This window comes from Telopea speciosissima, chromosome 3 (assembly GCF_018873765.1).
Source record: "Telopea speciosissima isolate NSW1024214 ecotype Mountain lineage chromosome 3, Tspe_v1, whole genome shotgun sequence".
NCBI lineage: Eukaryota > Viridiplantae > Streptophyta > Magnoliopsida > Proteales > Proteaceae > Telopea > Telopea speciosissima.
In genome coordinates this window covers 24,793,888-24,807,635 of record NC_057918.1, presented here as the reverse complement: position 1 = coordinate 24,807,635, position 13,748 = coordinate 24,793,888, and the positions used below count along the sequence as shown (strand labels likewise).

Below are 13,748 nucleotides of genomic sequence, written 5' to 3'. Positions count from 1 at the left end.
TCCCTTGCTCTCTCCTCTCCTGATCTCTCTGTTTCCTCTCGGAAACCATACATGCAGGTTTTCTCCCTCTTTCTCTCTCCATCTCCTCCCTATCTCTGTATGTCTCCATAGATTTTCATCGGCCTCCTCTCTGATCTGTTTGCTCTCCCCTCTATCTCTTTGCGATTAGGGTTTCCCACTGAAAACCCTAGATTTGGAGAGTGTTTGCCTAATTTTTTTTTTTATCTAAATTATTCACTGAGGATGGTCCCTTCGTTTTTTTGCAGGTTCTATTTGTTTGAACCTCCCCCCCCCCTTCAACCCCGCAGTGTGCATTCACAACTTAAGGTATGAATTTATTCACTTGTTATTTTCTTCAACTTAGGTTTGAATTTATTTGCTGAGGCCAAATAAAGGGCTTTTGCTAGAGCTAATTTATTTCCTAATATATTAATTTTCACCCTTTCTCACAATGATGTTTCCAAAATCATCTTCAGATGTCATGAGTTATGCACATCTCAATGTGTCGTGAAATAATGCTTCCTTTTGAATGGCTTGGAAGTCACCATGGTTTGACATATATATATTGTTTTGACGATGCTACGAGGAACATCAAAATGATGAATAATGTGCTGCAACAACAAATTTCTTGAGGGAAAGTGTGGTGGGGGGAAGGGGAAGGCAGATTCAATACGGTTCTATTGAGCTCACATCTCTTAGTCTTCTAAAATTCTTTAAAACTCCTAGAAGGAAATATGGAGATGTCAAATTTGTCTGTTTTTTTAAAATGAATTTATTGTAGGCAAAGAACAATAAAGAGGGAAAAAGGGCCATAATACAACACCCAAAAGGCTAATACCGCACCATGGAAACAGAACCAAACAAAAAGGGGGGGGGGAGCGGAGGAAGAAACCCAACGATTCTACAGTATAATTCTTTTAAATTAATTAAAGCCACATAACACCCAGAATTCGAGAAGCTTTGAAATTGCTCACCAAATGACCTTTAAAGAACCTGAAAATCCTCTTATAAGCAAGCAACTTTTGCTACCTCAGAATTGTTGGATTTATATGTCCATCAAAACCTAATTTGAACAGTAATGGGACTCCAAACCAGTAATAGGAGTGGTAAAGAGTGAATATAAAGTTTCATATTCTCGAATGGACTATATTCAAATCATTTTCCATTGCTTGTTTTGAGCTAAAATTTGATTGTTATATAGATATGCTATATTTACTATCATACCATTTCCACATATTAGCATATGCTGCCAGGTTGAAAGACACCAAAGTGGTGGCTTTATTTTAGATTAAATCGGAGTAATTTCCTTGCCTCCTCCCTCCTTTGGTGGAGAATAACATACTATAAATAGAAGAAACTTAAAATGAAAAAAAATGGTAGATAAGTAGATTAGAATTTGCATTCATTTGTTTGTGATACTGTAAAATGTTTACATCCATGAGGCTATCTCTAGTTATTGTTTTTGGCTTATTGTTATCCTGTTTAAGAGTAGTAGATCTCTCTTTATTCTGATACTAGAGAGAGATTTGATGATATTGCTGATGAGAGTTCCAAATTTCATTTGAACCTGCGGGGAACTGCTGATGCAGGAAACAGAACCTGTTCCAACCAGTTACATGCTGATGCGCATGTGCAGCTCATGCATCTGTTGGAAGCCAAAGTAAATAGTTGGGAGACAATATTTGATAGAAATGGAGATCTTGACTCTATAGAACATAGCTTAACGGATTCCCTTCTGCTTCCATGTTTGGGGGATTCCACTCCTAATGAGGCCAAACCCACTGTTTGATATTGTTCACACAAGTATGTTGAATAACTGTATTTCTCTAGGAAAGATTTTGCTAGATTGGAATGGGTTGATTCCTAAAATGTGGGTCGTTTCTTGTAAGAGTCTGTTATCTGTGATAACTTTTGGAGGTGGAGTTGAGATACATGAAGAAGGCTAAAAGTGTTTGTTGCATGTAAAGCTGAGAATTTGAACTGAATTAAACAAGTGAGGGCAGTGGTCAGAGTGACACAACTGCTACTTTACATTGACAGGCCGAGTATCAATTGTAATGGCAGTATGGCACCATGTGGGAGAAACTACTGTCTTGCGGTGCTTGATTCCTAATTTCAATGGAAGTGACTAGCAAATAGAAATAGTGTGACATGAATGGGAAAAACAAAGAAAGAACTCTATGAACTTCTGCATGTCTCCTCACCGGTATTGATTGCAAGAAAGTTAATTGAGATTGTTCAGCCATGTGCAATGCAGAAGTAAGGAGTAATATTGGTGCAAGTTGAAGGTGTTAAAAGGACAAGTGGAAAGCCAGAATTAACTTGTGTTGGAGTTGTCATAAAAAATGACAGTGGTAATGAAATAACAGAAATCCTGGTCCTAAATAGGTTGGAATGGAAAAGAGGATTCATATTACCGAACCAAGTAACTGGGATGAGCCTTGATTGAGTGGAGTTTGTAGCATCTTTTTGGTAGATGAGTGGTCTCTGTAAATCATGCAATTTGAATAGGTCGGGCAATTTTTTTTTTCTTTCAATATTTTGGTGGGTGAAACTGAAACTGCTAGGCTTGCCAATTGATAGGGTGCTGACTTGTGGAGCAGCCTTTTGTTTTACTAAGTTGGTTAATGTGTTTTGGTCCATGGAGGTAGCAACACTCGTAACAAATCAATAGTGGTCTATTGTAGTGTATGTGGATGTCAATAATGTAATGCATGATGGATGTGTCGACATGTATGTATGTATGTATCTAGGCATTCTAAAAAATAATTTCCTATTTTTATTCTCTGGAGATGTTCTTCATTGGCCAGAACTGTGACAGAGATGATGTTTTAGAAAATGAGTGTAAGGATCCTAGCCATTGATTGGAGAGGTCTAATGAGAGAACTGAGAGAGGATAGGACGGGGTGTGAGAACTGTTGGGGGAGTTTCGCTCCTCTGTTATGTCTCTCGCTGGAGCTCTCCAGTGACTGGGAGGAGAGACTCCCAATGAAGGTCAATGTATCTGAGACTCAAGTTGGATGGATTGGAGCTCTGTTCAATTAGTGGGCTGATTGATACATCAACTCCATCATCTGGGAGCTAACTTGGACTAGGCTGATGATATTCTGGAACATACTTGGGAGTACTTATAATGACGGTTATTAGCTTTAGCTGGTAGTTCATCAAGACAAATTTCTAGATGAAAAAATAATATTTGTTATTCTGAAACATACTTGGGAGTAGCTGTGACGAAGGGGTTATTAGCTTTAGCTGGTAGTTCATCAAGACAAATTTCTAGAAGAACATTTATGAGGCATAGCTGTTACACTCAATTATTATCGGTTAATGGCATGAAGTCCTCAAATGGAGCAAATTCACTTGAGATTAACACCACCCTGGTCCTTAACTTCAAGTCTTGTACAAAGCTCTCAACATCACAGAATTAGAAGTTTAGAATTGTCTGGTTGACCAAATTTTCTGTTTTTGTTCATATGTATTTGATTGATTGCTGATGTTATTTTCTCAAAAGAAACTTGGTGTCCAAGCATCACCTGTTAGAATAGATAGCCAAGAAGTATGAGGCATTATCCAAGTCGATGGAACCATATATTTACATTCCTCAAATTTCTTTGTTAGTTTGACTTTAATCAGCAGATTACTCCTGTTGAATGGCCTTCAACCAATAGATGAGCTAATGAATGGATTGACTTGGGTTTTAGTAGTCTTTGGAGCCTTGGGGGTGGGGTAGAGTGCCTTAAGTGTGGTCCTTTTCTTTCTTCCTTTCTCTCTACCCAAATTCCTTATACCCATTTACAAAGAATGTAACTCCATAGGACCTATCCCTTTTACTTGGATTAGGAGCAAAATGAACAAAAGAAATTAAAGTCTGAAGACATCCAGAGGACAAATGGATGAATAAATGGTAGATAGATTTGCCACTCCTAAAGCACAATGGACACTCCTATGGATGAATTACCTAATTTTCCCTCAATTTCTGGAGATTAGCACATATATTGATCTTTCTATGACTCATGTCCCATAAAAATAGCTTTACACTTTGAGGGAGTAGGAATGCCCTGAATCTTTTTGTAAGGAAAAAAAGATTTGGAGGGAAAGCTTGTCTGTTAGGTTTAGTTAGAGGGGGCTTCATGTTACTAAAAGCAAAGGATGCAGGACAGTAAAGTCAGATGAAGAGGGAAGTGCTCCACATCCTAATATCCAAGTAGTTTGAAGAAATGAAGGTATCTTAAAGGAGGACAACCTATGAATAATAGCCTTCAAAGTCTTTAAATTCTGTAGTATTTTTTTTCAAAGGCTTTAAACTATGTGGTTTTCTTCGAAGGCTTATTCGGGCCACTGTGGCAAGGAGTTAGAAGGTGTCTCAGTCCATAGCAGATTGAATACTGCTAAGCACAGCATGCAGGTGCAACAGAACTGGCTCCAATACAAGTCTTAAACCTCCAACCCATCGACCTCCCTGCTGGCACTTAATGATATTTTCGTAAATATATAAGTAAAAATGACTGACTTTTTTGTTTGGTGGAAAGTAAAAATGACACTTTCCTAAATATAGATGAGTGTTGGAACTTGGAAGCGATTCTTTTGAAGTGCCTGCCAAATGTCGTTTTGGTTTCTCCGTTTCCGTTAACCCTTTGGGATTGTTGTGTGGTTTGTGTGATTACACTTTCATCAAAAAATAAAAAGAAAAAAGGTAATTATGGGTCAAAAGTAATTTCTAAGAGTAGAATTGTTATCAAATGTGACTTGTGTAACATAGCCATAAGCCATGGTTTATCATGGTCTCTGCATTCCTTCTTGTGATCTCATCGATGTGGTCAGTAAGGAGCATAATGGTTGCAAATGTGACTTACGTAACATAGCCATAGACCATGGTCTATCAAGGTCTCTGCTTTCCTTCTTGTGATCTCATCAATGTGGCTGTTATCTGTATTGAGTGGCTTGGAAGGCATTGAGCGATCCATAAAGTTTGTACTAAAGGCTTAGTAGTTTTTCCTCGATGCCTGTGGTTCTGTATTATGTTTCTCTAGTTGGATCTTACCTTCCATCTCCTTGTTTTGAAGGAACAATGCATCATTCTCATCAAGATTACATGGAGAGGGCAGATAAAGTACTGAGTGAAGAAAGGCCATCTTCAAGTTCATCCTCTGCTAAATGATCTCTGAGAGACCTGTGTCCAGGGAGAGGACACGGGTAACCATTTCCCGGATTTTGATCCTCTCCAGCGCCCTCTGGCTGCATGACATGTGGATTATTCCAAATCCAATGGTTGGCCGGTTTTCTTCTTTTGATCCAGCCGTTGGATTTGGAATAATCCACATGTCATGCAGCCAGCCCCTCACTGCTCCTCACTTTCGTATCTTCGATCTTTTCCTGTCCCTCACCAGAAGATAAATGTTTGTAATAGTTGAGATGTGATATCATTGTGGATTATGTTCTTTCTCGCCCAGCTGAAGTACATCCTGCATTAATGGGCTCTTTGTCGGCCTAAGTTTGTCTATTTCTGGTTCTTCTTACTCCCTTTTATCTGTGCCTTCTGCTCTTTCTCTCTCTCTCTCTCTCTCAAAATGGTGAATGCATATATAAGATTCTTATAACCAGACAACCGAAAAAGAATGTTCATATAAGATTCCAACTCAAGCTTGAAAACTTCATAGCGGAAACATAAGCATTAATAAATACATCAGGCGATGTTCATATTCTGATCGAATTATCAAAAACTCCCGCGATGAAACCTTGATCTCGGTTGCTGTCATGCTCTCTCCAATAAAGATTCCCTTATAATTGGGCAGAGATGACTTGAAACCATCATTAACAAAATATTTCTAAAAACTAAATTGTTTATTCTCTAACATTTTGATATCCCTGTTAATAAGATAAATCAATCTAGACAACAACAGCAGTTAAAAAAAACACAGAGACATTAGACGGCTCATATTTCATAAGATGCTTGATAAACAAAAGTGTAGATGAAAAAGAAAATTTTAAATTGTATAAAGAGATACCTCCCAGGTTTCCTGGGATCACAAATTAGAAATTTCATGTACAAGGGAGAGCATAGCAACATGGGATTTCTATGTCCATACAACAATAACTGAATTACTAAGAGAGGGGGCCAAAAATGCCTTTGACAGAGAGCTTCCTTTACCTTGGCTCTCACGTCTTTCCTGAATTCATTTCTCTTTTATTATTTACAAAGAGCATGAAAAAATCATCTTCCATTTCCCTAGTTTTTTTTTTTTTCTTTTCTACAAGGGCATCAGTCTTCTGTACTTGAAGAAGAACAAAAATGAGAAGAATATAACCACCCCCACTATTCCAGTGATTACAAGAACCCACTTGAATGCACTTGGATCATCAAACAATGGAATCGTGAAGTTCATACCAAAGACCCCTGCTACCACACCGAAGATTGCAACAACAAATGTTGCAGTTGTAAGCAGTAATTCAAATTGGATCAGCTGGTTCCGAACGTTATCCTGCAAGAGTAGACGGAAGCTAGTTTTAACCTTCATAACAGTGTGTGTGTGTGTGTGTTGTTCTGAACACCCCAAGGTGCCACATTCGGTGGGGAACAACCAGCAACCAGTTAGGGACTAAAAGGTTCATAGGGCGGTGAGGACCACCACTCAGTGGGTCGAACACAGTTCTAGTGTTATGGTAAAGGTGAAATGCAATTAGTAATGTATACTCTGCCCTTTCAAAAGAGCACCTTCCATATTCTTTTTACCATCCAAAATAACCAGATAGAGTCATCAAATCAGGAAAGTCTTCCATATGGTTCTCCACACAAGTGTGCAAGACCAGTAGCAAGCTACATACCCTATCCTAAGCTCTAACATAAATACACGACCAGAGGGAAGGGGGGAAAAAGCTGTTGTCTTAGTAGTTTTTTTTATACATTTCTTGGACTTCCAATGTTTTTGGCAGACTAGAAAAAAGGCTAAAGAAGGGAATACAAACCAACTGAATGTTGATGAAGTCCTCTGTATCATCAATGTACTCCTTCAGCTGGAAGGAGACGGACAGCAAGTCAGAGAGTATAAAATAATTCCACTCATTACCAAAACATAAGTAAGAAAAATAACACACACACACACACTCAGAGTACACAAAGAGTGCATATTTACAGATGTCAGCTTGTTGAGGGTACTATCAATGACCACAAAGTATGCCTCTAACAGCATCTCCAGCTCTTCTATGTTCTCAGTGGCAGTCTCTGAACTCCTCATGCTCTCATGCCTGCTTCTTGTGATGCTCAAGCTCTTCTCAAGCTTCCGGCCATCAGGAGGTGAAGAAACAGGAGAAACTGGGGCAGAAACTGAGAGTGCACCCCCAACTGAGCTGTACCCCATTATGGACTGATCACCATAGAATGATGATGACTCCATCCGCGTCTTCTTCTCAGTTAGATACATTTCAGCCATATCACCATCATCATCCATTAACTGCTCAATCTCATCCCTTACCTACACGGTGAAATCTATAAAACGGTCTAGAAGTGTTGGCTAGCACTATTGTAGATGAAATAAAAAAGAACATGAAATTGGGAAGCACCTTCTGAACTCTACGAGTCAAAGCAACAAGTCTACTTTTCAAGCGGCGTACACGTTCCAAGTTCAAGGTACTGATCTTCGAAGTCAATTCATCTAACAAAGGATATGCTTCTATCTCTAACTCTGCAGCCTGTTTAACATCGATGAATCGCAAATCCTTGAGTTACTAGCTTGAAGAATGGTATATGCATGACTTGGTTATGAGTATCTTCTTTCTTTCAATAACAAGCAAACTATATTGACTTAAGGGTGGTTAAGTAATTAACACCCCAGGCATTAAGATGTGGTGTGAATAGCTTCATATGAGAAAAGAAACAGATCACACTCACACCACCACCCCACCTCCCCCCCTCCCAAAGGAAAGAAAGATAATTCACTAACACAGTAGCACACACACAAATATGACTCCTCTTTTATGAGAATTTACTAATAAATATAATTGATTATACATGATAATAAGAACTACAGCAAATAACTTCATCTGATGCTCAAGATTATTGAAGGTAAACTATGATAGTTCCATCACAACAGTAGGTAAAACAAAAGGGGAGATATTCTCCTAATAAGATGCCAGTATTGGTGATGCTAATCTCGGAGACTATCGGATGGCCCAGTTCGAAGGAGCGACCTGATGCAGATTGAGGGAACCAAAAGAGCTAGAGGCAGCCTAAGATAACCATAGGAGAAGTGGTGAAGAAAGACAGGCTTAGCTTAGGCCTCGCTCCTTGTATGACTTCAACTAGAGCTGAGTGGAGAGCGAAGATCCACGTGGTCGACCCCATTTAGTAGGGCTATGATGTTGTGACGCTGGAGTTAATACACTCCTTTCTCGAGGCCTGAGTACCAGTTATGATGTGGTTCGTTCCTAAGTCGGGTCGATGCCCTAGAGTTTGTGTCATTGTTGTGTGCTCCTTCCCAAATATTATTAATTTCTGTTTCTTCTGGGATCCATGTAGCCAACCCCATTTAGTTGGAATAAGGCTTAGTTGTTGTTGTTGTTGTTGTAATCTCAGACAAACAACATGAACCTCAAGATACAACTCAACTTAACCAATTAAGCATTATCCTCATTGTAGAGTTCAGCTAAATGAATCCTGCTTTGTCTTTCCACTCTATAAGACCATATCTTCCATTAAACATTCATTTCTTTTCTAACAACATTAAAGAAAGTTCTTGTTGGCTTTCCTTTTCCTTTAGGGCCTCATACTGTGCATAATCTCTCTTTCTGGAAGGGCAGTCACTGTTCTACATTGCACACTGATGAATTACAGGCTCTCTCCATCCTTACAATCAAACAATTGATTTCACTGCAGAACATCTATGATTTATAATTCGAGAATTGTTGCTTGTCTCAGTGGTGTGAGTACTTTAATTTTATCCAGGTCCTTGAACGGTCTGATTTCTAGCACCGCATAGATACTTCCTTTCAGTATCTGGTTTATAGTGGTGCACTACCAAAATATTGAGGGTCCGATATGTTTTCATTCTGAAAACAGGTATAAATGGTCAAAATTAAATATTTATTAAAAATATATAACCCTAAATTATATTGAGAGGATTACATTATTTCTAGGAATAGGTACTAATAACACATAGAAGAGAAGTGAAATCATGAAGGCAATTAAATTCCTGGTAATACGAACAGAATCACTTCTCAGAGGCACAATCACTAAAATCTCCAAATATAGTTGCAGTAAAAGGAATAAACAAAAAAAAAAAGCATCCTAGTGCACAAGGCTCCCGCTACCGCAGGGTCTGGGAGGGGCAAATGTACACAGCCTTACCTCCTGCTTTGTAGGAGATGCTGTTTCAAAGTTTTGAACCCGTGACCAACAGGTAGCAATAGCGCAACTTAACTGTTGCACCAAAGCTCATCCACTATAGTTGCAGAACAAGGAACCAATATGAAAATTTGACCGAAAGGCTGTAGTTGCCTCGAAAATACCAGGTTCATCACTTTGTCAGCTAGTTTATTATTTAAAACTGAGGCAATTTATCAAACAGAGACATAGTAAAATCTATCTCGCAGAATGGCCAAAAATCATGACGCAAGAATGAAAATTTAAGTGATTCTAGGACTACATTTTCATGATATTATAAGGAAAGAAAAAGTACAGGCTTCACCTCATGGTCCCGTGATAAACAAAGAAAATGCAAGACAAGATGATTGTCTTTCGAGGAGAACAATAGTTTTACTATCAGCTTCATCTTCCTTAATTCCTCATCAGTTAAGTTGAACATTTATACTGAAAATAAATGTTAGGTTAGCAAGCAAACCAAAGACAACCAGCTCATGAAAGAAAATTTATCCATTTTGATGATAAAAACTGCAATTCCGCCAACATGACAACGCCACCCTAAATCTAGAACCTACAAAGTTAAATTTCTTAGACTCAACTAAGCATATTAGATTAACTAAAGTAATTCCAAACAAGTGAACAACCAACTCCACACCTAACGATCACAACTCTCAATTCTAAACCCTTTGAATAGAAAAGACTGAAACTTTAAACTAACGTGGAAATTAAGAAAAACTAGATGAGCAAAACTAAAAAGCAATCATCTTGAATCAGTAAAACCAACAACCAGCCAATTCTATTTAAAAATATGCATCCAATGAATCAATGGATGCAAATTGGAAAACAGTAACAATAAAGCGTCGAATTAGGATCTCTTCTCCACGCACCTGAGCATCAAGAAAGGTACAAGCAGCCTCCAGAGCCACCTCAAGCGCCCTAAATTCGAAGGGCAGGTAATCCGGCGACGTATCTCCAAACACGTTATCAAAATTCCTACTTCCTCTATTCGGATTCAAATTAGACTCATCGGGTTGCCAAACCTCCCCAACCGCAGGCGTCGTCAAACGCCTCTGAAGCTCCACTACGTACTGCAACACATATTTATCGAGTGAATTCAAAAGCAAAACCTCATCAGCCGTAATTATACATCGAATCTGCTCTAGATTGACGACAATCGCCTTCTCTCTGCCGAGAATCGTAGATGGGTATACAAAAAGTGGGTCAAGCAATCTGAGGTCACGTGCAGGGAGATCACAGCGGCGCATCATGGTGAACTTGTCGACCTCGATGATCTGAGAATTCCCAGAAGTGTCAACACGAATCCATGACCTGAGGCCTTGCCCACGCTTCTTCAGTCCCAGAAAATCCATTCCCTGCAAAAGCGGGCGACCAGAGCCCGAAGGCCGAGAAGATGGTTCTCTTGGATTAATAGACGAAGAGGGTCTTCCGGGAAGGTTCATCAACGAAGCGGGCCTCGGCGGAAGGAGGCGTTCTTTGAGGTCCGCCATTAATGGAGAAACTCCAACTTCTGCTTCTGTTCAGTTCAGTATGGAATTTAACAAAAACCTGCTCGCAAAAATAGAATCACAAACGATCCGTAGCTTTGCTTCTTATATCTTCTCGGGAATAATGGGAAGGATGATTGGGGAGTTCAAAACTAACAACTAGATTAAAAGTGGGGCCACTTATGCAGGATGGACGGCTGGGATTGTTTATAGATTTCATCAGGAGGACCTAACTTCCGTCCAACGGTGGATTTCTTAGCAATACGTGGGTCTTGAATTTGCACTTTATCGAGTTTGCGTTAAGGAAGGCGACAATGATTTGCAGATTAAAATAGTTAGTTTTGGGAGCTTTTGACTGATGCCTGAAAGGGAGGAAGGTACGGAGGAAGCTGCCTCCGACTGAAACCAACTGGTGGAGATAATTTTCCGTTCTGGTGCCACCGTGCCAGCCTAAGCAAGGAAGGCCAAGTTTGCTTATACGCAAGCGAGAATATTTCTTTCCTGCCAATATTAGAAATATGACATCACCTCTTATTACATATAATGATAAAAAATCTATTTTTTTTTTGGGTTGGGTGAAAGACATATAATGATAATTTGATAGATTGATCATTGGATATGCTTAGGATTTCTTGATAGTCCATTTATTATTGGTCTATTTTTAGTCTATTCGATTCGAAAATCTGATGTATTTGCTCTTTAATTATATTGGTTATACTTGGTTCATATTGAATTTACTTCCTAGAATTTCAATATTTCTTTTCCTTTTTAAACTTACTATAACAGATGGGGATGTCAGATTATTTGAAATTTAATAGCTGACAATATGACATATGAAATATAAATGGAATTTAGGTCTGAATTGAATTATCACATTACAGTCATTAAAGACATGCAAGAATAATTTCATGGGGTAGGTGTGCAAGAACTTTGGTCCTAGGCTATATTTGGATGTTAAGAAAAGAAAAGAAAAGGTATAATGAGACAAAAATCATGATGATGCAATGATTGATTTATGTGTTTTACCAAAAAAAATGATTGATTATGTGTCTATCTATTTCCTCAAATTCATTTATTTTTTTTTAAAATTTTCTTTTCTTTTCTTGGCATCCAAACATACCCCTATTTTTTTATTATTATTATTTTTTTGTATGAAAGTATGAAACCCACTATGGGGCCAAACAAGGGACCCACTGAAGGGCCAGACAGGTGACTCATTGAAGAGTTGAACTTGTCTCCAGGGAGCCCAGCATGCCCAGGAAGCATCCAACCGTTGGGTTGTGCCACACACATCCCTAGGCGTGCACCAAGATGTGTGCAGCACAACCCCACCCTTAGATGCCCCCTGGGCGTGCCCTAGGCGCTGAGCCCCCTGGAGAGGAGTCAGATCCCTCATTGAAGGGCCAAGAAAGCTACTTATTGTTACATTACTTACTACCTACTATTATTACTTAGAGAGGATAGGGGTAGGAAGGTCGAACACTGGCTAGCTGTCGGTTACTCGACCTCTCCATAGACTTATGCTAGACCTCCACTGGCTAGCTGCCACCACCGACCTAGAACTCCAACTTTGCCCCTAACGTAGAACAATAGAAAACTAAGAAGTTAATTATTTGAATGAATACAAGATTGTGGATTGCACCTTTGTGTAATTTTTTTAGAAAAAAAAAACACTATATATTTTTTTTAAAAGAGAAGGGTTTTGTGTACGATCATGCATGTTGGTTGATGTGGCCCAAATGCCACATCATCCTAAGAGTGTGTTTAGTGGTGGTTAGAGTTGGTAGTTATCCAACTTAGTGATAACTTCCCTTGATAGTAGGGAGGTCACCGGAAAACAACAATAAAAGAAGGTTCTAGCCTCGCATATAAATATTCATGGGAATAACATCTAACTTTTGAAGTATTAAGAGACAAGCAGAGGCTAGACAACAACCCTTTTGGCTATTGTTGGAGTTCTATCGGATCAAGGAAAAACTTCATTGAAGAATAGATGTTATCAAAGTTGGACAGAAACATCTGGAGAAACAACTTTAGGATCTGAGGTAGGTGATCATCTTTTCTATTTTCGATGCATTGTATAATCACTGCTAACATTTGGTATCAGAGCATCGAATTGACCATGGGGTTAATTCTGAATTGATCATTGAGATCGATTCTCTAAAGTTTTGAAGCTAACCACATTAGGTTTCATTATGAGAATAACAGTTCATTATAATACATGGAAGGGAGTGGTTTAAATATTGGACATGAACAACCATGATTCGTGAGTTGGAGCTTTCATTTTGAATGTTAAGGGAAACTGAAAAGTTTCATGTATGGCCAAACAATAAAAGCAACTCTAACATTTATTTGACATGTGGCAATTTGGGCCAAGTGGGAGAATGTTGGCTGGTGTGGCTTAAATGCCACATCATCCTAAGAGTGTGCTTAGTGGTTGTTAGAGTTGGTAATTATCCAATTTAGTGATAACTTCCCTTGATAGTAGGTAACTTACAGGAAAACACCAATAAAAGAGGATTTTAGCCTTGCAAATAAATATTCATGGGAATACCATCTAACTTTTAAAGTATTGAGAGACAAGCAGAGGCTAGATGGCAACCCTTTTGGCTATTGTCGGAGTTTTATCAAATCAAGGAAAAACTTCACCAAGAATGGACGTTATCAGACTTGGATTGCAGCGTCTGGAGAAAAGACTATAGGATTTGAGGTAAATGGTCATATTTTCTATTTCTGCTACCATTGTATGATCACTGCTAATAGAATGACCATACACAAAGTCGTTGGATGGAGGATTAGGGTCTACGGTGCACCCTATCAACTCCACCCAATGATTATATGCATGATCATGCATCATGCACGACCAATCACACAACCTTTTGCCAAAA

The 13,748-nt window shown here is 38.8% G+C and overlaps 1 protein-coding gene across 1 annotated transcript; it reads right to left on the bottom strand.

Annotated features, from left to right (window-relative positions):
* Positions 1-5,968: 5,968 nt before the first annotated feature.
* LOC122657057 (magnesium transporter MRS2-1-like) lies at positions 5,969-10,892 on the bottom strand. The gene is made up of 5 exons (XM_043851812.1): positions 10,243-10,892; positions 7,558-7,686; positions 7,131-7,469; positions 6,964-7,011; positions 5,969-6,479 (listed from the first exon to the last, which is right to left on the bottom strand). Exons 1-5 carry the CDS (start codon positions 10,861-10,863, stop codon positions 6,249-6,251), a joined length of 1,368 nt encoding a protein of 455 aa, XP_043707747.1. The 5' UTR covers positions 10,864-10,892; the 3' UTR covers positions 5,969-6,248.
* Positions 10,893-13,748: the final 2,856 nt, after the last annotated feature.